This window comes from Lepidochelys olivacea, assembly GCF_965140295.1.
Source record: "Lepidochelys olivacea isolate rLepOli2 genome assembly, chromosome: 1".
In the NCBI taxonomy this organism is placed as follows: domain Eukaryota; kingdom Metazoa; phylum Chordata; order Testudines; family Cheloniidae; genus Lepidochelys; species Lepidochelys olivacea.
The window spans coordinates 150,610,579-150,635,883 of record NC_140411.1 but is presented as its reverse complement, the minus strand read 5'-3'; the positions used below and the strand labels follow the sequence as shown (position 1 = coordinate 150,635,883).

The 25,305-nt window shown below is 39.0% G+C and overlaps 1 protein-coding gene across 3 annotated transcripts in view; it reads left to right on the top strand.

Moving 5' to 3' along the window:
• Positions 1-25,305, top strand: part of DMD (dystrophin) — a gene marked incomplete at both ends in the record, with an annotated part of 1,846,964 nt that overhangs the window by 671,505 nt on the left and 1,150,154 nt on the right. For all 3 annotated transcript variants that reach the window (XM_084636024.1, XM_084636023.1, XM_084636025.1), the window contains 6 exons: positions 2,220-2,333; positions 4,471-4,626; positions 9,633-9,803; positions 12,361-12,543; positions 13,738-13,872; positions 14,940-15,089. In XM_084636024.1, the coding sequence (XP_084492150.1) occupies positions 2,220-2,333; positions 4,471-4,626; positions 9,633-9,803; positions 12,361-12,543; positions 13,738-13,872; positions 14,940-15,089 (909 nt within the window). The remainder of the gene's footprint in view (positions 1-2,219; positions 2,334-4,470; positions 4,627-9,632; positions 9,804-12,360; positions 12,544-13,737; positions 13,873-14,939; positions 15,090-25,305) is intronic.

Here is a 25,305-nt window from a genome sequence, read left to right as displayed (position 1 = left end):
TTTATTCATAACCGCTGGCTTTCCGTGTAGAAGTTTAGGAAGATACCATTGCCTTTTTCAAAAAGACAGACCTCGGTGTCTTAAATAGCATTACATCTCTCAGTAAAACACTTAGTTTTGACAATATAATGTGCACTATTTCTGAGCGCATAATGGCTACTGCTATGTTAGCCTTCACCGTATTACTAGGATCACTGCGCAACAAGTGTATGATTCATATAAAACTGATTGCTTGTATATCCCTCTAGTATACTTTGAGTGTTTAGTTAGTTTAGGTGGCTTCTTGACTATTGCTTCCTAATGGAGTGTATCGTAGAGGTATATGTTCAAATCACTGCTGATAGCAGATAAAATACATATTCATTTCAGAATGTGATCCATTTATTTGATCTTCACAGTTTTTGAAGAGTAATATCTGTATCCTTGGTTAACAAAAGGAAATCTTCAAATTGGTATTTTTCTCTTTAGTGAAAAATGTTTATACATGCATGTTAAAATACTGAAATCTCATAATAAAATATGATTCTGGATTACTTTTACTCCCTGACAACAAAAGTCCAGAAGAAATCACTTTATTCGCTCTTTTGGTAATTTTGGTATTCATTGCTTTTATATCATTCATTTTTATTGATTCAATTGATTTTGCAAAGTAGCCTGGTGCTATAAAAATGAGCTGGAGCATTTTCTTCATGGGTTATCCGATATGTATATTTGAGTGTGATTTGAACAAATTTGGGGCACAATATTATTTAAATGAGAACTGTCTGCTTAAAAATATAATAATTAATTATTGTGTATAATGCTGAATGTGTATTTTACAGATGTTGATAAAGCAATACTATGAAGAAAAAAGTGATACTATTTGAGTGTTAATTCAGCAGCTCATCATTTGTATAACTTGATGATGCTCCTCCTTAACTGACACATTAGCCTTTAATAAAGGGATAACATAAGCTTCTTCCTGACCCCCAAAGGCTAAGCATTGCAGCACTTTAACCTCTCCATGGTTAAAGAAGGCTGGATGTGGCTCTCTTCAGAGCTCATCAGCACTGATTCAAGTATTTGTTGAAGAGAGTCAAAAAAATAATTGCATTCTGAGAGCTCAGAGCTGGACTTGAATTCTCCGTGTGATGCTGCCATAGGGTTGCTAGGCCAGCCCCCTTGTGGGGTTTTTTGATAGAATTTTATATTCAGCTGTTTTCCCAGTTGCTAGTGTTGATTAAAGGATGTGGTCTTAGAATTAGGGTTCAAATATGGCCTAGTGGTTGGATCAGGGGATTGGGAATCAGGATTCCTAGACTCTATTCCTAGCTCTGGAACTGATTCATTGTGTGACATTCAGAAACCCACTTAGAGTGTGTCTACACAGAAGCTAGGAGTGTGCCTCCCTTTGCAAGTAGTCAGACACATGCTAACTCTGCTTGAACTAGCATGCTAAAAATAGTAATGTTACCGGGGTAGCATAGATGGTGGGTTGGAAAAGCTGCCTAAGTATTTACCCAGGGGATCTGGGCCAGTTTGTACTCAGGTGGGTTGCCCAAACTGCCACCCATACTACTCCGGCTACACTACTTTTTTTAGTGACCTAGCTTGAGCAGAGCTAGTGCATGTCTGTCTACTCATTCTGGGAAGCATGCTTCCAGATGCAGTGGAGATCTGCTCTGTATCGATCTCCGCTGCAGTTAACCTTGGAGTAAACATAGTACTCCATCTGTATTTTTCAAAGGACAGTTTTTCTACATTGTGGCCTCTCAGTTAGTGAAATAAGATGGTCTTTTTTTTCAATTATTGTGTTTAAGAAAACTTAAAGTGATGGTGAACCGCAATTAAAGGACAATTTTAAATAGTTGGAGACCTTTAGAAGTGGTGATATATAAGTGGAAGGTGGTATTCTCATTCTTCTTATTGCTGTTTCCAAAAGAGGATGAGGGAAAGGGTTTCTGTATTCTTACCATTAACAAATAAGAGAAACAAAATCCAACCTGTTTATTCCTGAAAACAAAAAATGCTAAGACTAAAATGATCAAAATGCAGGCCAAATGGTGAAAGGCAACCCCCGCCCCCAATGTATTTGCTTGTTTGCATTGTTCATAGTGCTGTGACCTCTTCCTAATTTTAGAATTATTTTGTGCTGAAGTTTAGTGATAGTGTCATGACGAATTCTATTATCATCAGTCAGTGCTTGTAGCATACCATAGATTGTTGTTTTTAACTAACAGAATGACACTAAAACCCTGAAGAAATGGATGGCTGAAGTGGATGCTTTTCTGAAGGAAGAGTGGCCTGCCCTCGGTGACTCAGAAGCGCTGGAAAAACAGCTTGAACAGTGTACAGTAAGTAGTCCTTGTGTACTGGATTTTTTGTGTGTAGGTGGCTGGGTGAGTGTTTAGAAGAAGAATCAACCCAAACTTTGCCTACCTAGAAATACATTTAAAACTGAATCGCTATTGATTTTGTTTATGCAATGTATATGAAACTGAATGTCCTGGCTTTGAAGGAAATACTGAAAAAAAAGAGGAAGTTGAATGTACAAAGGGAGTAACATGGATGCTGTAATACTGTATCCTTGTGGTATGTCCAGGCTGGACAAAACCAGAAAGTTTGAAACATTGTGAGCGCCTTGGAGCTCCCTTCTTAAGTATTTGAAAAAGTACCTGGCACTTGAATGAGTGCTACTATAAATAAAATAAATAATAATCATAATACAGTGAGAGCATACGTTGCCCCCAAGATATCATTTACTTTTTTTTCTTGTTGCCATTTTGTGGTAGTTTCTCATTTCATGGAAGCAGGAGACACAAAGTTGAGAGCCAGATTTGTATCTCTTAGACTGCTGTAAATTCAGTGTAATTCCACTGGAGTCTAGGGGCCTAAATTTGTAGCAAGTGTATAAAAATAACTCCTTCGGAAGTCAAACACTTCATATCCATCATGTGAGAAGCTTTGCTGTCCTTCATGGCATTCTTACTGATCTTCGATTAAATATTCAGACTCAGACCAAATCTTGTCACTTCTCACTTTATAACATTTCTGCAATCTGTTCCTTCCTCTTCTATTTCTGTTCTTCACTCCCACTTCAAAAGCCTTCATTCATATAATGATCCCTTCTCAAGTCTCCCTTCTTTAAGCTATCCAATATTTAGCAGCTGAAATTACCTTTTTCTTCTTCCGTTATGACTGTGTGTCGTCCTCCCCCTCCCCCACGAGTCTCTTTTCTGGCTTTTTGTCTCTTTCTGCATAAAGTTCAGTCTGCTCATTCTGGCATTTAAGTTTCTTCTGAGTCTCCTGTCATGCTCAACTCACTACCTTTGCTATTCTAACCTTCTTTCTTTCTTTCTTTCTTTCTTTCTTTCTTTCTTTCTTTCTTTCTTTCTTTCTTTCTTTCTTTCTTTCTTTCTTTCTTTCTTTCTTTCTTTCTTTCTTTCTACTGTTGCCTTCATGCCTGTTTTCATACTGCTCCCTTCACTTGGCTCACTGCCCTTCTTAAAAAGACAAAACATCCTTGTTTTCTTTCTTCAAAGGTCCCCTCAAAACCTATTTCCTTTGCCTTATTGTCACTATTGACTTTCTTTCCTATGCAGTCTATTCCTCACTTATCCTACCAGATCCCATGATTGAAAATAATCAGTATGATTTGATTCCTCTACATGACTCCGTTTTTATTTGCTTTAAACATAAAGCACTTTACTTTTGTTGTACTTTATGCTTTGTTCAATTTAGTTTGTACAGTTTTGGGAGAAGAAACCTTAGTCCCACTTCTCTATTGAGACTCGGCTCTGCTTCATGAAGAAACAGATAGGGATGGAAAAAGTAACTTTATGCCATTTTATGGTATGCCACTACAAATCCTATCAAGTGATAATATAAAACTTCCATTGATTTCAGTGAAATCTGAATTAGAGCTGGTTAGAGGCTGAGCTGGTCTCTTGTGCAAATTACAACAGCCTAGGGCTGATCTAATTTGCATCCAAATGACTATACCCCCATGGGCAGATCCAGCAGCTGGGAATTGCCAGAGTATCACTCAAGCCTCCCCAGGAGGATGTAAGATGGGTAGCATACAGCCACCCACAGAGGGATAATTCCTGTGATAGTCAAGGAAGATGGCTTTACAAACCATTTATAGCACCAGAATGATGCAAAAACACCGAATAATACTGAAGAATTGAGCCCCATGCCTCTTAAACATTATGCCATATTATAATTCTGTATAAATGTTATTAATTCTTTTTTATCTTGCATAGAAAAGCTAATCCTATAAACTCATTTTAAGACTGTTCTTCCCTCTACTCTGTATTTTGCATAATATTCTCTATTAATTGTGGTCATTTCAACAGGGATCTGGACCAAACACACACATAGTAGCAGAATATTTTATGCACTTACTTTATTGGACAGTTTTATAGAAATGGCATATCTGTAACAGTATCTGCATGTGTTGTTTTCATAAACCTTTTACTATTCCTTTAGGCCTTAGTAAATGATATCCAGACAATCCAGCCCAGTTTGAACAGTATTAATGAGGTTGGGAAGAAAATGAAGAATGAGGCAGAGCCCAAATTTGCTTCCAGAATACAGACAGAACTAAAAGAACTCAATGCTCAGTGGGAACACATTTGCCAACAGGTACTGACTCTCTTGCTGTGACTGGTTCTCTTTTAATTAACTTTCAGATTTCTCATTGACATAATTCCTCCCCCTCTATGCATAGCCAGTCAATGTGAGAGAGAATCTAGACATTTTTGCTCATTAACCTTCCATTATACAAAGTTTATCTAGCATGTAGAAATATGTGCAAAGCAAATATCTTAAACTATGCAATTTAGTCTAGCTGTACATCTTATTGCTGATGTAAAATTAGCTCTTTATGATATACACTTATTTTGAAAAAAAGATTTCCATCTGCCAACATCTAAACTTCTGCACTGGGTAGTTTTTATTAAAAACTTTCTTTTTTTTCTTCTGATATTTTATTATACTGACTAGTAATTCTCAAGATCAAGTCCTTCTAGTATTCAGAGTTCAGTAACTTAGAATTATAACTACCCATCCATTTAAATTAGTGTCACAAGTGCCCACAAATGTAAAGGACAGGTGGTATGCAGTATTGACCTGAAAGGATAAGTGTTTTATTTTTACAGTGTTGATGGTGAACCAGTGATATTTACCCATAAAGAAAACACATTAAACAGCTAGCAGTGGTCAGTGTAAAGTTACCACTTTGTATAATATGACTGCTAATGGCATTACATAGTAGAGATAATCCTTTACAGTGTTTAGTATTGTATAATAGGTATTCTTCTAATGTTTCACTTGTTTTATCTTTAGTCCTGTTAAATCTGGGTTATTTTAAGCTTTTTTTGTTTGTGTGCTCTATCAAACAAGTCCCCATGTTTACATATTAAAACTGTTGACCTCAAGAGGGTTTGAAGTTTTCTAAAACTTTCTTAAAACACAGAAATACAATGATTGTTTTGTACTTTTTTGTTTATCTTAACATTGGCAATTTTTAAAAAGGGATCTCTATATTTAGTTCATTATAAATCATTCTATTTGGATTGACCAATCCGGATCCATTCCCGCAAACTGAAAAAAGCACGCTTTCTTTACTTTGGAATGTCTTATATAAAGAAAACTAAAGAAAAATATTAAAGATGATCCATTCTTCCTTACAGAAATTTAATGAATCCACTTTAGCATCTCTTGACAGATCAAGAGCATTGCTTTCTTCTTACTTACAGTGGCAGAACTGGTTTCAGAGTAGCAGCCGTGTTAGACTGTATTCGCAAAAAGAAAAGGGGTACTTGTGGCACCTTAGAGACTAACAAATTTATTTGAGCATAAGCTTTCGTGAGCTATAGCTCACTTCATTGGATGCATTCAGTGGAAAATTCAGTGGGGAGATTTATATACATAGAGGTATTGGCACCCTGACAGCAGGATTGTCTGGCGATGTAGATTCCCTCTTCAGGTCCTACGCTACCAGCACTCCCAGCTATCTTTGGGACACCACTGACTTCCTGAGGAAACTACAATCCATCAGTGATCTTCCTGAAAACACCATCCTGGTCACTATGGATGTAGAAGCCCTCTACACCAACATTCCACACAAAGATGGACTACAAGCCGTCAGGAAAAGTATCCCCAATAATGTCACGGCAAACCTGGTGGCTGAACTTTGTGACTTTGTCCTCACCCATAACTATTTCACATTTGGGGACAATGTATACCTTCAAATCAGCGGCACTGCTATGGGTACCCGCATGGCCCCACAGTATGCCAACATTTTTATGGCTGACTTAGAACAATGCTTCCTCAGCTCTCGTCCCCTAATGCCCCTACTCTACTTGTGCTACATTGTTGACATCTTCATCATCTGGATCCATGGAAAAGAAGCCCTTGAGGAATTCCACCATGATTTCAACAATTTCCATCCCACCATCAATCTCAGCCTGGACCAATCCACACAAGAGGTCCACTTCCTGGACATTACGGTGCTAATAAGTGATGGTCACATAAACACCACCCTATACCAGAAACCTACTGACTGCTATTCCTACCTACATGCCTCCAGCTTTCACCCAGACCACACCACACGATCCATTGTCTACAGCCAAGCTCTACGATACAACTGCATTTGCTCCAACCCCTCAGACAGAAACAAACACCTACAAGATCTCTATCAAGCATTCTTACAACTACAATACCCACCTGCTGCTGAAGTGAAGAAACAGATTGACAGAGCCAGAAGAGTACCCAGAAGTCACCTGCTACAGGACAGGCCCAACAAAGAAAATAACAGAACACCACTAGCCATCACCTTCAGCCCTCAACTAATACCTCTCCAACGCATCATCAAAGATCTACAACCTATCCTGAAGGACGACCCATCACTCTCACAGATCTTGGAAGACAGGCCAGTCCTTGCTTACAGACAGCCCCCCAACCTGAAGCAAATACTCACCAGCAACCACACAACAGAACCACTAACCCAGGAACCTATCCTTGCAACAAAGCCCGTTGCCAACTGTGTCCACATATCTATTCAGGGGACACCATCACAGGGCCTAATAACATCAGCCACACTATCAGAGGCTCGTTCACCTGCACATCTACCAATGTGATATGTGTCAGCAATGCCCCTCTGCCATGTACATTGGTCAAACTGAACAGCCTCTACATAAAAGAATAAATGGACACAAATCAGACGTCAAGATTTATAACAATCAAAAACCAGTCAGAGAACACTTCAATCTCTCTGGTCACTCGATTACAGACCTAAAAGTGGTAATACTTCAACAAAAAAACTTCAAAAACAGACTCCAACAAGAGACTGCTGAATTGGAATTCATTTGCAAACTGGATACAATTAACTTAGGCTTGAATACAGACTGGGAGTGGATGGGTCATTACACAAAGTAAAACTATTTCCCCATGTTTATCTCTCCCCCCCCCCCCCCCACTGTTCCTCAGACGTTCTTGTCAACTGCTGGAAAAGGCCCACCTTGATTATCACTACAAAAGGTTTTTTTCCTCCCTGCTCTCCTGCTGGTAATAGCTCACCTTAAGTGATCACTCACGAAAGCTCATGCTCAAATAAATTGGTTAGTCTCTAAGGTGCCACAAGTACTCCTTTTCTTTTTGCGAATACAGACTAACACGGCTGTTACTCTGAAACTCTGGTTACAGTGATTACCATACATGGTAACATCCATTGTTTCATATTCTCTGTGTATATAAATCTCCCCACTGTGTTTTCCACTGAATGCATCTGATGAAGTGAGCTGTAGCTCACGAAAGCTTATGCTCGAATAAATTTGTTAGTCTCTAAGGTGCCACAAGTACTCCTTTTCTAATGGCAGAACTGTTCAGCTTTACAGAGCGCACGCTCTGGTAACGTGCCCTGAGCACCACCCTGAGATATTTTTGATCCTCCAAGAAACGCAAAAGCTTGTCCATGGATCTCTCTCTCTCTCTCAAATTGCTTTTATATATATTAAAAAAAAAAAGAATTTGAAAAATAATGTGACTATGGTTAGTAACCAGCCCAAGATTGTTTTTCAGTGTTATGCATTCTGAATGGGGACTGAAAACTCTACAGATTTCCATACATACACTTTTAACTGTAGTTTAAATTAACACAAACCAAAATACCTTAGGTTTTAAAATTAGATTCTGGCCAAGTATTACCACTTGTCATACTTCACTTACCCATGCTGCTGAGAGTGAACCATGCAATGCCTTTCCATCACCTCTGTCACTGGGCACTTCTTGCCTTTTATGCTGAGAATGAAACAAAAAAAATTGTCTGGTGAATTTGATGTCTCTGCCATAAAAAATAAACCTTCAACTTGATGAACTGAATGTCCATGTTCTACTTACTCTTAGCCATATTTAACCAAGAAAGTAAGGTATGTTACGCAACAGATTTAAACTTGAGGTATATTTCACTAAACATTCTGTTGACAAACTGTACTACCACCATGCTCTACAGAAGGAGTCCAGTTCAAAGAACTCAGTGCTTACCCTTGCAAAATATAACTCCATTCAGAGGTTTAGAGAAAGAGCTATTTAAAGTGAACAGTTTAAAGCTTTCCATTGCATGGATAAATATCTGAGACAGATTAACAAAATAATACTTTGCCCTCTCTGTTTAGAGATTTTTCAGCAGAAAATCTTTACAAAAGCAGAAATGTATGTTTATCCCCATTTTATAGAGGGAGAAATTGAGGCATGGATTTTGTAAGTGGCTTTGCTGTTGCAGAATAGTTTAATTATATCTGTTGGGTTAACAAGTTACTGCTGTATTAGTATGCTTCTTTGAAGTTTGGAAAGCACTTACTTGGCCCAGTTCCACAGTCCTTTCTCAAAGAGGTCCCTTTCACTAACCTGCCTTGGAGCTTTTAGTTGTTTGTTTTTATTGTGCAATATTGATGCATGTAGAACTTGTTTTAAAGATCTGCTTTCTTTAATATCTCATGTACTGCTTGCTTACAGAAATTCCAGTTAAAATTCTGCAGGGGGAAAAAGCCTCTAAATTCTTGATGATAAAACTTGTGGATGATTGGGGTTTTTTATTTTATTTTTTATGGCTTGCATGCTATTCTATCAACTATGCTGATGATGATCAAAGTATACATTGCCAATGGGCATTCTTAACATAGTAACTTCAATGATAGCTATTAAATACATACAAGAAGTGCGTATAAAAAGCATTTCAAACTGCAGGCATTTTTTTAAAAAAATGTGAGGAAAATCAGCTAAGATTACCACATATGCATGCAGTGTGACCTACACCTTTGTAGATAAGGGAGAATTGCCAGAGGGCAATCATGTACTCTTTTATAAATCTTATGTGGCCACTTGAAATGTTATCTGTTCTGGGGCTGCTGCTAAACAAGATGCAACTTTGTGTGTTATCTGTTATGGGGCTGCTGCTAAACGAGATGCAACTTTGTGTGCCTTGTGACTCAAAATAGATACTTGCTAGGCTTCAACTTTTTTTAAAAAAATCAATATTTATTTGATTCAGTGTTAGCATCTGTAGTTTTTACTTTTTACAATGATGATGACCTTTATTTTTGTGCAGTAGACTCTTATATCAAATACCATTTCATGCTTCTTTCTTAAAGGCCTATGCTAAGAAGGCAGCACTAAAAGGTGGTTTGGATAAGACTGTTAGTCTTCGAAAGGATTTGTCAGAGATGCATGAATGGATAACACAAGCTGAAGAAGAATACCTGGAGAGGGATTTTGAGTATAAAACACCAGATGAATTACAGAAAGCGGTTGAGGAACTGAAGGTAAAAGGCAGACTGAATTGTTTAATTTATGTCTGAAGCTCTTTTTTGAAGCCATCGCTGCACACAATCTGTTTGCTCATTTAAAAGAGTTGCTTTTTATATCTAGTTTGAAAATCTGAAATTTGAAGTGATAGGTGGCTTAAAGTAATTTGTTTCAATTTAGAGTCTGTTGAAAGATATTTAAATCTTCACAGTACTCTGTTGCTACAGGGTTTGGGTATGTTTGTTTTTTTCCCATTGCTTTATTGGATTTCAGATTCTTTGCAGTCTGAGCATTAATTTAATTAAGCAATAATTTCTGAAGAATCAGTTGTTAGCAGTAGTTAACCACTAGATAATTACTTGATAAATCAAGGTGAAATTGGTTTGATTGTTTAACTATTACATTAAATAGAGAGAGACTATCAATTAGGAATTGAATGCAGGTGTTGTGCATTTATGATTTATTAGTGTATACTCTAGATCAACTGCAAGACATGGGCTTGATGCAGAAATTTATGGTGTGGGTTATGCAAGAGATAATCATAATGGTCTCTCTGGCCTTAAAAAAAATCTCTTTGTTATGCAGAGGGTTTTATGGAAGTTTCGAAGCATGTACCCCTGTAGCAGAAGAGTTTTTCTTTACCAGCTGATCGAAAAGAAACCATGTAAATTCCTAAAGAAATCAAAATGGGACAACAGTGGTTTGCCGTGAATGAAATGTAACCCAATATTAAAAGTCAGCATATCCTATTGGGTCATAATTAATGTGTGGAAATATCTATATTACAATAGTCCATGGCACTTTAACGATATACTATCCATTGAAACAGGTGTGGTAAGAAAAATTATGTAAAATTTCCTAATGGGTCAGTTTCCCAGTGAAATGAAGACACAGTTTTTGGCCTAGCATAATACTTCATACAATTATAAGAGAATAAAATACCATTACTGAAGTCTGCGCACACAAAACATGCAATTTTTGACTAGATATAAACAGACTTGAATAATTGCCATTCCCTCCCTGACTTTGATCATATCGTGAATACAAATTCTAACGAACAAGACTTGTACTTACCCTGACAGTACTTCCACATTACTGGGCAAAAAGATATTCCCCAGCCTAACATGGCTCAAAGGAGAGGCAGGTAGGAAGGAAAGGTATACTCCCACCTGACCTATCCATTGGCACATGGAGGGGGCCCAGAGCATTGGGGGAAGCATCCAAAACCTCCTGAAAGGATGTTGTAGGAGATACGTTCCTCCTTTTGTGCTGAGACGCTCCAGGAGGAGTTCCTCTTGAACCTCCCACTGAGGTGGTGCAGATCTATACTACTCCAATAGGGTACAACTGAGCCCATAGGTCCCAGTCCTGAAAAGAATTATGCGGGTGTTTAGCTTTGAACATGTGAGTAGTTTCAAGACTCCACTGAGACTTATCACACGCTTACTGTTAAGCACATGCTTAAGTCTTTGCAGGATCAGTACCTCAATCAGGAGACATTTTGGGGCAGGGAACTGTTGTCTTACATATCTGTAAAGGATCCAGCACACTAATGGTACAATGTAAATAAACATTACCTTAGTATTTTTAGCAATGGCACAGTAATGTCTAAAAGTACCAGTCACAATCAGGACCCCGTTCTGCTGGGTGTTTTATAAGCCCCTAAGGAGAGACCTTACCTGCACTAAGGAGCTTCAATCTAATGAAAGTCAACTCATAACTAATGAGCGTAACAAGCAGTAGGAGAGAAAGAGAGCACAGGTGAGGGTAAAAGTAATTAGTTGTTGTGATTATGTAGGCTAACAATGAGAGCAGCCTGGTGGTTAAATGTGGTTTAATTATTTTTAAAATTTCCTATTAAACTGTGGTCCTCTGTGATTGCCTAACATTTACTTTTCTTTGACCTTTCTCACTGGGATTGCTGCTCACTTCTTACTGCATCTTCCTCCTAAACCAAGCCATGTTCACACCTCAAGCCTTCCATGCTTCGCTGTTACTCCAGGCAGTGCTATTGCGTGAGGGATTCTCTCCCTACCTCCTCAGCTGATTCTGGGGATGGATGGGACAATCCAAAGAATGCTCACGCTGAAGCTTAAATTTGAAAATCAGCTGTGACATCACTGGAGTCCTAGACAGAAAATTGATTTTTTTTTTAAATCTCCCCAGCTGACTGTGCTCTGTTAAAGATGGTTAATTGAATTTATTTGGAAGTAACACAAAATATGTTTCAATCTGTAATTCGAAGTATTGCGGCATTGATGCCTGAAGCATTTTCTCAGCAAGTATATTATTGAAATTTTGTTTTCTCACTGCTCCAAAAGATTCAGTAGTTCTATATTGTGTAACACATTTATTTGTTGTTCATGATAAACTTGTATGTTGCCTCTAAAATGAAAACAAGATGAATCCATTTTCATTGCACTATCAAAGATGATATCAGGATGGTTGGGAATTACATCCTTGATTCTTCTTTCTTTCAACCTATGGAGAATCTTGATGCAGTTATTTGAACTCTGCTTTCTTCTCCACAACTCATGACCAAAGTCATGACCATCATTTACTTCTGTTTTGCAGAGAGCAAAAGAGGAGGCCACACAGAAAGAGGTGAAGGTGAAGCTACTCACAGACTCTGTGAATAATTTTATAGCAAGAGCTCCACCTGCAGCTCATGAGGCCTTAGAAAAGGAACTTGACATATTAATTACAAACTACCAGCGGCTCTGCAGCAGGCTAAATGGAAAGTGCAAAACTCTGGAGGTCAGCTGTTTTGTTGGTCTTTAATATTATAACTACTCAGATGGATTAGCAGATGATAAACTCTTATCTTTGTCCCCATTGCTACTGTCATGCTAAATAAACTGTGCTCGTATTAAGTTGATGTAAACATCGTTAACCACAGAATCACAGTAATTATCCTGATGGAGCACAGTTATATATTCGGCAATGTCTGGCTAAACACAGTGGAGAGTAACCTACCACAGAGATTTTAAACTTGGAAAGGATAGTCAGGTTTATGGAGTTTCGGAATGTTTTACTTACAGTGCCTTTGTTTAGGTAGATAGCTGAAGATGATATTAAAATAGCAGATTTTTAAATTTATCTGAGAATAACATAATTAAGATGGGATTTTATGTTTTAGCAGTCCGTTTTAAATTCTAGCATCTAGGCAATCCTCAACAATTGCATTCAATGTGGCTTAGAATCAAGTTGTGTCTAAAATATAGTTCAGTTGAAACTGATGAAAGTGTTGTTTCTCTGAAACATCATATTATTATTATTATTATTTGTTTTCAGTAAGGTATTTAAGAAAATTGCTAACCCATATAACTTTTTCTAGAATAAATCTTTAAATAAAATTTACATCTTAAAGGCTTAGAAGAAAATTGGAAACAAATATATATTGATTAAATAAAATATAGACATTTTCAAAATCAGAGTAACTGTGAGGATTCTATGAAAATCAACTTTTTTTTCACTAGACTCTCCTTACCTGCTACTGTGTTGGCCTTCTGTTGAAGGCACTAGGCACTTGAAAGCACTCCAGACATGCATGAAACTCTCATAGATGCCAGTAAACTCTGGACAAACTGTGCTTTGAATGTATTGATTGAAAAATGTCTGATTGACTTTGCTTTTATCTACAATGACGTGATCAGTTTGTTTTTTAAAGAAGCGTGAAACTATTTAGGTACAAAATGGAAAACTTGTGATGAGCCCATTGATATCAATGTGGTTCTGTAAATGTGCAAAAATAATTTTGAGATCTGCTCGTTCAGGTTGGAGAAAGAATGTAGCATGTGGTATTATAGAGGGTATAGGATTCAACAGAGAACTTCGGAGGGAGACGACTCAGAGGGCAGACCTTATGTGGTGGGATTAATGCCAGGAAGAAGCAGCTACGATTTTTTTATAATTTTGATTTTCTATCTAAATGTACATTTTTTTCACCAGGAGGTATGGTCATGTTGGCGTGAGCTATTGTCCTACTTGGATGCAGAAGAGAAATGGTTGAATGAGATGGAGCTGAAACTCAGGGCAACTGAAAATATCCAAGGAGGTGCAGAAGAGATCTCAGAGGCATTAGATGTAAGTGCTGGCTTAACTGATATAAAATATCAAGGCACATAATGCATTATACCAACAACGTTTTGAAAAACCTTCCATTACATATGAAAGAAACCATAAATCTGCATAACTATTTGGGAAGATACAGACTATTTGAAAATCACAGGGTGCTACTTGATTCAACAAATCATAATTTGATTTTAATATGTGTGCATGTTTTATGCTGATAACTACCATGTAAATGGAATAGAGTAATCCCATGTGAAAATACTGATTTCTCAGTATGTTGTTGAGGATAGAACATAAACTCTTAGAAATCCTGGCCCCACTGAAGTCAATGGCAAAACCATCAATGATTTTAGTGGGGTCTGTATTTTATCCATAGGGTCTGGTCCTTTCAGTCTTTATTCATTATGTATGAAGGCAATGGGCTAGCTATGAATTATGTTTTGGTTTGTCTACATGAGGATAAAAGCCCTGCCGCATAGCCATGGCTGGTCCAGGTCAGTTAACTTGAGCTCACGTGGTTTGGGCAGTGGGGCTAAAAAGTGCTGTGTAATCATATGGGCTCAGGCTGGAGCCCTAGCTTTAGGACCCTCCACCCTCACGGGATCTACACAGCAATCTTTCAGCCTGGAGCCAAGCTCCACAACCTCGGGTCAGCTGATCCGGCCAGCTGCAGGGAGGATGCTATGATTTTATTTATATAATTTTGATTTTCTATTTCAATAGACATTTTTTCACCAAGAGGTATGGGCATGTTGGCATGAGCTATTGTCCTACTTGGATGCAGAGAATAAGTCGGCATTATTCATGTTTAAATTTAAGCAACTTTAAGGTTAAGTACTTTGCTAGACTTGAGGCATTAGTTGCAAAAGCATGATTTAAGTAATGCATAGTGAAGAGTACTTTGTGGCATAAATATGAAATTGTTTGATACTTTGATCTGATGTCTGCGCTTCAATGGTGTCTACGATGGAGGGTTTCTCTCTTACACGTGAATGAGAGATGAGTGCTCTTCAGACTTTTTCAGCTGGTCTGAGAAAAAGGAGAACAAATCATGATCTTTTTTTTTTTTTTTTTTTTAGTCTTTGGAAAGCTTAATGCGACATCCAGAAGATAACCGCAATCAGATTCGGGAGCTGGCACAGACTTTAACTGATGGTGGAGTCTTGGATGAATTGATCACTGAGAAACTGGAGAAATTCAATACTCAATGGGAAGAGCTGCAACAGGAGGTATGTATAATAAATCATCCCACTATTTCATTCTTTTACCTTAAACAACTGGCACTCTAGCAGTTGACCTAATTTCCTAAAAATAAAATTAGCTTCCTAATTGCATAGGATATTTGAAAACAATAAGATATATCATTACTATGCTTCCTTGTATTGTTACCAAGCAGCACTTTACCTTAGAAACAAGGGAATTGCTTGGGTAGCCTTTACACTTCAAAATTCGTGTCCTCCCTTGAAAAATATCTGTGGTGAATTTAATATTCAAGAGCCCTATTCAGCACTTCTTACTCAGGCAAAACTCCCACTGGGAAGCCAACTGTTGTTTCAAAATTAAATGTCAAGTGTAATATTCTTTCACAAGTATATTTTCTGCCGAGCATGTCATAAAATGAGAACTCATGTCCATAAATAGCTTTGTAGGAAAACGTCAATAAAGCAAATATGTTTAACGTGAGCAGTGTGAAATTTGGGCATCTGACACAGTTCATAATGATTCTTTTTGATGTGGAAGTTGTTCAATCTACTTTGACTGAGACTGAATAATTATTACTAATTCTTTTACAAAACCTACTAAATTCTTTATGCTTTTTACTGAGAAATCTGTTCAAAACTATAGAGTGAGAGAGAGAGAGTATGTTTTAAAATCCTGTTGGTAGAAAAAATAAAATAAAAATCTTGCTCTGGTGTTGGCAGGAAATAGTTTAAATATTATTTCCATTGACAAAATAAGTTTCATTTTTTGAACTAAGGTCTACATGGAACATGTAGTTTAGTTTGAAGGAAAATGTATTTATGAAAGTGTGGGGTATGTTTGTAATGGTAGCAGTGAAATAAGCAAGTGGTTGAGAGAGGTTTTTTGAAATCAAGAAGTAAGGTGAAAATCTTGTGACACCTGCTACTGTGGTTTCTTTTCACTGTCTGACATGAGTAGAAATGTAGGATAGCTAGTAAAAAAAAAAATTACAGGTAGTCACAGCTCTGTGTCACTTTCCAATGCCATCCCAGAGTGCTTATTTATCATTCTCATTTTGAAAAATACCAGAGTTGTGTAAATGAAGACTAGAAATATTTCCGGAATAGAAGTGGTGGCCTGACTTTATTATCCAATTGGACTGTGGCTATTATAATGGGGACTAGATTGCACTGGTTACTTTGGTGCTCTGCGAAGGTAAAATCATGGGATTATAAAAACATATCTTTAATTGTTCTTTATTGAGTGGATCAACCTTACTTTAAAGTAAATGCAAAACTTTGTTGGTGTCGAGGGGGGGAATCAATGAAAAGAAGTTGAATGTGTTGTACTAAGTGTGAGAGACAGTAAAAGAAAAACATGGGAAACTGCCTTTGCCATGAAAGGAAAATTAATTTTAACTTGCCAGTCTACAGTGTGCATCTGTGTTTTATTTGGGAGCTGAACTCTAAGGAGACTTGACTGATAGTAATTTGGGAGGTCATGTCAAATGACTTCAAGAAACTTGTAACATGAGGGTTTTGCACATGTAACCACTTGTGAGCCAGTGTGCTGATGCAACAGCACCCCCTTTGGTCAGACAGAGCATTGCACAGAGTTTACTTGATCTGGCAGGATGGTCCGTCAGCTCCTTTTGCCTGAGTCTGCATGGTAGTCCAATTCTGGGCTATGAAGTGGGTTAGTCTTGCTGAGGTGTGTGGGCTCTTCCCCTTATTCCTGTGGGATTTGGTACTGTCAGGATTTGGAAAACCCTTTAGTTTTTAAGCCTGAGGGATTGGTAGGGGAACCCAGGCTCCCCACTCCTTTTGGTTACAGATCAGGGCCCTTAAACCAGACAGGGGGAATCTGTCCTCAACAACTCCTCCTGGTGTACCCTGAGCTCCTTCCTACCTACCTTGGTTTCTGTTGGCTTCTCTAGCCTTTAGATCTGGTCATGCCTTCTCTGGTTGCTGGCCCATGTTTCCATTTCCAGTCTGCTTGCTCCTCTGGCAGCGGCCCCGCCCCTATGCTTCTCAGATGTTTTATTCTCCCAGCTGCTGTAAGGCTGCCAATAAGCCTTGGCTGAAAGTTCCTGCATTAATCCCTTGGCTGCCCGGCCAGCCTGAGGTACATACACCCCATGCCATCGCTGTTGATATTAATTGGGATTATGCAGGAGTATTTAGCAGGATGGGGAATGAACCCCGAATATCTTATTAGATTCTTTCTCACTTCCAAGTGAGAGCTTGAATTCTGATTTGTAATGCATTTGCTCCATTGCTATAAAAGTGTGGGAGAGTAAGGGAAACTTCATTTACTCCACCTAGTTTTTAATGGAATGATCTGAAATAGACTAAGTTATTTTGCAAACAAGAAAACAGGAGAAAACCTCTTCACTAATAAATAAATATATTCTCTAATTTTTGTCTTCTACTGTATCCGCTCTGATTGTATCATGGACAGCCAAACAAACCTATTTGCTGAGCTACAGAATCCACCTTTCAAGTCTCAAATCAAGCTGTTATGCTGAACTTTGGAAATATTGCTCCTTGAGGGTTTTCTGACCTCTGTCATAACTGATCAGTAGAGGATGGGTAATCATTTCCTTTCTCAGACTTTTCATTTTGTTTAAATCCATTGATATTAGCACTGATATGAAGCAGTTTTTTCTAATATAGTTTGGTCTAGATTTGTGTTTCTTTTAGTTTCCAATCGGCATTGGAATTTGATACTGTTTGTATGCTGATACTTACGGTTAATACAACTTTATGGTTCATAAACTGAGCAATCAGAATTTGGGGAATTCTAAACATAAAGGTTAAACTCTCCAACTTCGCTCAGGTCCCTTATGCATATAACCATAACAATGGTTGGTTCTTATTTCATTATAGCTGGAGCACATTGTAACATGTATAATTAAAGTACTTTAAGGATATGTCTACAGTGCAATAAAACACCCACAGCTGGCCTCTGTCAGCTGATATGGGGCTTGGTCTGTGGGCTATAAAATTGCAGTGTAGACGTTTGGGTCTGGAGTCTGGGCTCCAGCCCGAATATGTACACTGCAATTTTACAGCTCCATAGCCTGAGCCCTGTGAGTTTGAGTCAGTTGATAGGGGCCAGCTGCAGATGTTATATTGCACTTACCCTAAATATTTGCATTCATATCGTATAGGTTGAATTGACTATAAAACTTGAAAGAGTGGAAAATGAAGCCCTGGGTGTGAAAAAAATTAAATAAGGTATCATGCGTAGTTGCCAAGTTTTGTTCTGCTCCAGCTATTGTACTTTTTTTTTTTCAAATGTTCATACTTGAAAATAGTGAGTGTATATAACAGTAGATGTATGTGTGTGGTCAGAATAATCTGCTCTGAGCAGTGGCCATTTCTAGTTAATAGATCTTCACCAAACTTATCAAGGGGGAGATGAGTAGAGGAGTCTGAATAAGAAACTGGAAGGTAGCTGCCTAGGTCTCTGCTTGGAGTTGCTGAGGAAATAGGTGAATGGGGATTGGTGGTGCCGGAGCTACTGGGAGATGAGTGGTTGCTGGGGTTTCCTCGTAGCAGAGAACTTCTAGTGGGTAGATGGTGCTAGAGAGAGAAAAGGGCTTACTGTGAGGGAAGGTGGGGAATAGAAGGTGCTGTGGAGCTTGGACATTTTGGGGTGGCAAGTAGATGGTGGACGTTGGGGCAGGAGGCTTCTGGGTAATAGATGGGTGCTGGGACTGCCCGGGGCAGAAGGCAGCTGGGTGGTAGAAGGTGTTTGACTTCCTGGGCTGCAAAGGCTGGGACTGGGGAATGTGTGTTGGTGTGCAACTGGCTGCAAGGAGGATGGGTAGGGAGAGAGTGAGTGAGCTGGGTCTGATGTTGGGCTCGGATCCAGCAGAGGGAACAGAGAGATGAGACCCCTGTCTGCCTGCTCATAAAGTGCAACTGTGGCCTATATTGGCCAAAAAGGGGAACTGCCTGCATCTGTCATCTTCCTTCAGCTAAGGCAGATGGACAAGAATCCAGCTGAAATGTTAGAATGAATTAGAGGGCTGCCAAATGCATGGATATCATATAAGATACATGGCACTTGGCTTCCCTGATCATGTTTGTGTTCTCTGCTCAAAAGGCAGCAACTTGTTCCATATTTCCTGATGGCACAAGAAAATACATTGGAAAAGAATTCTTGAAGGCAACTGTATATGAGTTATAACAGTGATACATTTTCATTATGTCCCCCCCTCCCCCCGATGCTTAGAAATTCATTCATACTCAAGCACAGCAGGAATAAAGAGACTATGCAGTAAACTAAGGTTCAGGCAGAGGCCTCAACTATATTGAACTTAATCCTTAGGGGTTTAACTCCCCTCAGTGGCTAACTGGCACCGACAATATGGGTAGGCATAACAGGGTTACCCTGGGGGAGGCTTGGGGGGCTATAGCCACCCCCAAATTTGCCTTAACCCCTGTGGCCACCTCTTCCAGAGCTGGGCATCTGGCGAACAGCTGCTGCTCTCCAGCTGCCCAGCTCCTGGTGCTGTGGCAGTCTCCCCTTCTTTGGGAAGTTGATCCATGACTGGCATAGCTCTGGGGGAGCTCACCGGATGCTAGACATGGATGTGCCCGAGTGGGACTCTGCTGAGCGGGGGCAAGGAGCCTGCCTGTGCTGGTGTCTTTGGACCCGGATTGGGAGCTGTGACGGCCGCTGTACTGAACAAGCGTTCAGACTCCTGAGTGCTCGGGCTTAAAGAGACAGTGTGCTGACACTCTCACTCAGGCACACACGGTCTCCTTCAACACTGCCACCAACCCTTTCTCTCTGTCTGTCCTCCATCCCACATACACCCCCAGCACGCACACACACTCCCCCACTTACTCCCCAAAACACTCACACACTCTCTCTCTCTCCCTCACACATTCCCTCCTACACACACACAACCACACACACTCTCACAGAGCCCTCCACCCCCCAACACATACACTCACTCTTTCTCTCACATACAGTGTCCTGCGCTTTTGTTTGTATATATTTTGTTCTCCTTTTAAGGATAACCTAGATAAACACATGTTTAAGTGTGTATTGTTAAAAAAATAAATAAGTATGTGTGCCCACCAGATGTATAGCGCTACCCCTCCAATTTTCTGTCTAGCCCACATTAACCCCCTCCCCCAGGAAGAGGCTGGACCTGCCCTGGGCATAACCATAGGGGAAGACCAACCTTAGCCTAATGTAATCAGCACCATTACTAAAATCCCAGACCCCCCTAACTCCTATGAGGGTTTAGGATACAGTCCCCCTTTCTTCACCAGACTTTGCAGCCCACCCCTTCTACAAATAGTGTAAAACTCCTCCTGCTGATCTTACACTACCCCTCCTACTGGTTTATCAAGGATGTGCCCACCTTTCATCCAAAAACCCTGCACTGGACCCAGTAAAAGTTACGACAAATGTAGAGAGACACCTAATCAGATCACTATCCCTTACCAAGCCACTTTCCAGCAAAAAAACCCCACACTAACTGGGCCAATTTGGCAGTGAAGGAAAAATTCCTCGCCTGCCTCACAAAAGGCAAATGGCTGCCCTTTACCACCTCTGGTTGCTTGGTCTGGGTGTGGCTATTTATTCCAGGAAGCTAATTAGGCCCCTTCTGCTCCTTTCCAAGCAGCCAGTTCTGTTCTACCAATTTCTGTTGCCGGGGAGAAAAGTTCTCTCCCATCATGAGGGACCAAGGAGAAGAGAACATAGAGATAGCACCATCCCCACCTGTACAAGGATCCCTGCTGGTCCATCAAAGCTTTCCACCTTCCCCCACATGTTCAGACCAAGGAGGCATTTCTTTGATAGTGAAGTTTTCTTTTCCATTTATTTTAATAAAGAACATATTTTGTGACTTGCAGTCTGTTTATATATGTGTTCCGTAATGGGAACAGCTATCTGTCTGCCCTTTTTATTTTTGTCTCTGAGTTACTTAACTTCTGTATGAATTCAAGCCTATTCCTTAGGGATCTAGCTATATATTCTCCAGCTGCTGTATCACCACTGAAAGAACAAAAGTGGGACTGCTCCAAGTTCTATCAATATAGGGAGTAGTGTCTTCAGGTTGTCTTACGGTTGGAGGGGATGGGACACTATTCTGTCTTCATGATACTTAAACCATGAATAATAAATCAATTTCTCATGCCAATTGTAGGGCTTTGGAGATTTACTTATGAAGAGGTAGTGTGCAATGCCAGACTTCCAGAGAGGGTCTTGACCAATCTGTAGATAAAAGATATGAAAAAAAAGAGACTGTCATACTAATACTTTCATTTTAAGTGAAGAGGAAAAATTGTTTCAAAAGTGTTACAGTTGCAGTCAACTTTTAGTCTTCTTGTATTTATCTATCAAGCTTCCTCTTCCTGATTAAAACTGGAGGGTCTCACATTTAACAAACTATCAACTGTGAAAACTGTATCTGAAGATTAAAAAAAAATCATAGTAATCCAATAGAAAAGTTACTTTACTCAAATTAGAGAGACAAGGTGGGTGAAGTTAATGTCTTTATTTTGACCAACTTCTGTTGGTGAGAGAGACAAGTTTTCAAGCTACACAAAGCTCTTCTTCAGATCTGGGAAAGGTATTCAGAGCGTCACAGCTACATACAAGATTGAACAGATAGACTATCAGCTACTTATGCTAATCTAAGTGTCCATTCACCAACCTCGTCCCCCAATATACTGGGACCTACAAGACTACAACAACACTTTTCTCAAGTTACTCAGTCATACTGTTTACTTGTCCTAATAGTTATCTTACCTTTTCTCCCAGAACAAAATTCACTTTTTGAAATGTTTGACTAGAGAAACCAGTTTTGCATTCCTTGCTATGAAGATTCCTGGAAATTGAATTTTCACTCCTCTCTGTACCCTCAAATTGTGCTTCCAGGATCATGCAATGTCCTTGCAGAATAATGCATTCCAGGCACAAAGTAACAAATCTATTCAAGGTTACTGTATTTTGAACTGGCTATCTAAACCAGGTCTCGCTATTTACTTTATTTGAATAATTGTGCAGGTAATGTACAATAATCTCATTGTGAGCAAAAACTTATCAGTGAAATATTTACTCTGTTAATTGAGCAAACAAACCAACCTATTGCAATATGACTGGTTCGTGAGAAGAAACTGTGCTGCTACTGAGTGGGAGAGATTTCTCTTCAGAGGCGGATACTGTTGTTATCTTTGTATTCCTTCTCTTCTGTAGTTATCAGAGGAAGACGTGTATCATGTGTAATACTGGTGCCCAGAGAACTTGAAGTGCTGCAAGCAGCTGTCATGACATTCCTGTAACTTTGAAAGTGTCTTGTAGCCCACCCAACACATTTGTTAGAAAGTGAGGAAAAACTTCCATAAAGCTGGGAAAAGATGTTTGAATTTAGATTTGCGCTGTGTTGAATGGAAGTTTATTCTTGAGGGCCAACCCCTTTTCCCCATCAAGATTCCCTTTTTTAACACTCCCCAATCTCCCTCCCTGCCACCCATTTTTCCAAACTCTGTGCTATATTTATTCATTCCATTCATTCATTCAATCAATCTTTTGTTCTTCTCTTGTGGTGAGTGGGGATATCCTTCCTGCCGCCCACCCTCTCATTATCTCTTCACGGACTGCTAACTTGGCTCCTCTTCTGACTTTTGGAGAACTGGCAATATCAGCCTCATTCTGTGCAGTAATAATCCCCAGGACAGCAGTTTGCCCTTCTTGCAATATCTGTCAGTTTTGGAACACAGAATGAATAAACATGTCTATCACCATGGAACCAAGAGGTCAGGGGTATTTTTTTTTTTAATTCCAGACAATTGTATTTTGTAGCCCCTTAGCTCAAAAATAGTGTAAGAAATATTGCTAAAGTTTCTAATAGAATTACTTCTGGCATGAGGGCATGGAAAATATCAGCCCAAAGTTGACTTTCAAAATGTTGAAAGCATGTGAAAATTGTGTTTATAATGAAAGTCCCAAAATAACCTTATCTATTCCCAGACAAAAACTAAGTTAAAATTTAGTTAAGGTTCAGAAAAAAGAAAAGGAGTACTTGTGGCACCTTAGAGACTAACCAATTTATTTGAGCATTGGTCAAACTGGACAGTCTCTACGTAAAAGAATAAATGGACACAAATCAGATGTCAAGAATTATAACATTCATAAACCAGTCGGAGAACACTTCAATCTCTCTGGTCACGCGATCACAGACATGAAGGTCGCTATCTTAAAACAAAAAAACTTCAAATCCAGACTCCAGCGAGAAACTGCTGAATTGGAATTCATTTGCAAATTGGATACTATTAATTTAGGCTTAAATAGAGACTTGGAGTGGCTAAGTCATTATGCAAGGTAGCCTGTTTCCTCTTGTTTTTTCCTACCCCCCCCCCCCCAGATGTTCTGGTTTAACTTGGATTTTAACTTGAAGAGTGGTCAGTTTGGATGAGCTATTACCAGCAGGAGAGTGAGTTTGTGTGTGTATGGGGGTGGGGGGGATGTGAGAACCTGGATTTATGCAGGAAATAGCCCAGCTTGATTGTCATGCACATTGTGTAAAGAGTTGTCACTTTGGATGGGCTATCACCAGCAGGAGAGTGAATTTGTGTGGGGGGGTGGAGGGTGAGAAAACCTGGATTTGTGCTGGAAATCACTTTAGATAAGCTATTACCAGCAGGACAGTGGGGTGGGAATAGGTATTGTTTCATATTCTCTGTGTATATATAAAGCCTGCTGCAGTTTCCACGATATGCATCTGAGGAAGTGAGCTGTAGCTCACGAAAGCTTATGCTCTAATAAATTGGTTAGTCTCTAAGGTGCCACAAGTCCTCCTTTTCTTTTTACATTGATCTCAGTTATTTCTGTACTACAAAGTAACAATTTTATGCTAAAGCATTTTAAAAATCTAGAAAATGGCCATTGAGACTGTCAGAAAAATTCAGTAATTAACATGTTTCTGTTTTCATTCTGCAGTTTCCTAAAAGCATAATTTTTTGCTTTTATTTTTCTTGACAGTTGTCAAAATTTCTCTAGGTCACAAATATCTAAGCAGTTGGTGCTTGCCCTGAAACTTCCCATTTACCAATAAACTGTTGGAGATGTTGCTTTACATATTGGAGCCCTCAGCTTTATTGTCTGATCTGATAGTAGGGCTAGAGCCTCTTGTTTTGCTCTCAAACCTATTTATATACTGTGGTGCTGAACCATTCATTTGTGCTGGATGTTCTTCCACCTAAAGGAAAGTGTAGTTCAGCTTAAAAAACTAACACACGCAATGAACATATTTAATTTCTTCACTATCTTGCTATATGTAAAAGACATTTTTCAAATGTTAGCTAATTTTCTTGCACTTGTGGCCACTGTTGATCTCAAGTTCATAGCTTGGCAATACACTTCCCTGTATGTATGCTGGCTGTTCCTAGGCCACTGTTCCTAAGCAAAAGGTTACAGCCCAACCTAGCAACAAGTTTCCCAGCATTAGAGAGCACACAGATTGTGTGAAATCCTACTGTATAGCAAAGTACGTGGTGCTCTCAAATGGTAGCCACTGTGAGCTAGATTTTCAAAAGAGCCTAGGGGCAGATTTAAGTGCCCAGCACCTACAGTTAGGATGGATTTTCAGAAGAGCTCAGCCCCCCATTTACATACCTTAAGAACCACAACCTCATTTCTGTCCCGACAGAGGTGAAACAATGTAGTATTAAAAAAAATTAGAAAATATTGCACAATGTTATTTCTGCAGTTTGGTTTAAGGAACATATAAATAACGTTTCATGTATAATACATCTGTCATCCTGGTCCTGAAACGTAGCTTCTATGCTGGGGGATAAACTAAGTAGTTCTATTATTTATTAAATTAAGTTATTGTATTCTAATACATATTGCTATAATTTGTTAAAAGGAGACATTTGCATATTTTAATATAACTTGTTCCCACTTTAACTTTAAAATAGAAATCTCTTTCTTTACCAGCTTACTTTGTTTTCATCTTATGTGGAGTGGTTGGTTATTCTGTAGAATTTGAGTTCAGGAAAGGTGGAACTTCTTAAGGTATTTAGAGAGATGAAGTAGTGTGTGGGAATGGTAATGCAGGTTTTATTTTAGGACTGCCAGCCTGGAGAGTGTCCTTTTAAAGTAGTGTTTTTGAGTGTTTTATTTTTCACTGATGCACACACCTTGAAAAATCTAGATCATGTTTTTAGATTGTCCTAGTTGTTATAGTTAATAAATTTCACTGCAGTTTATTTACTCCCAGTAATAATACTA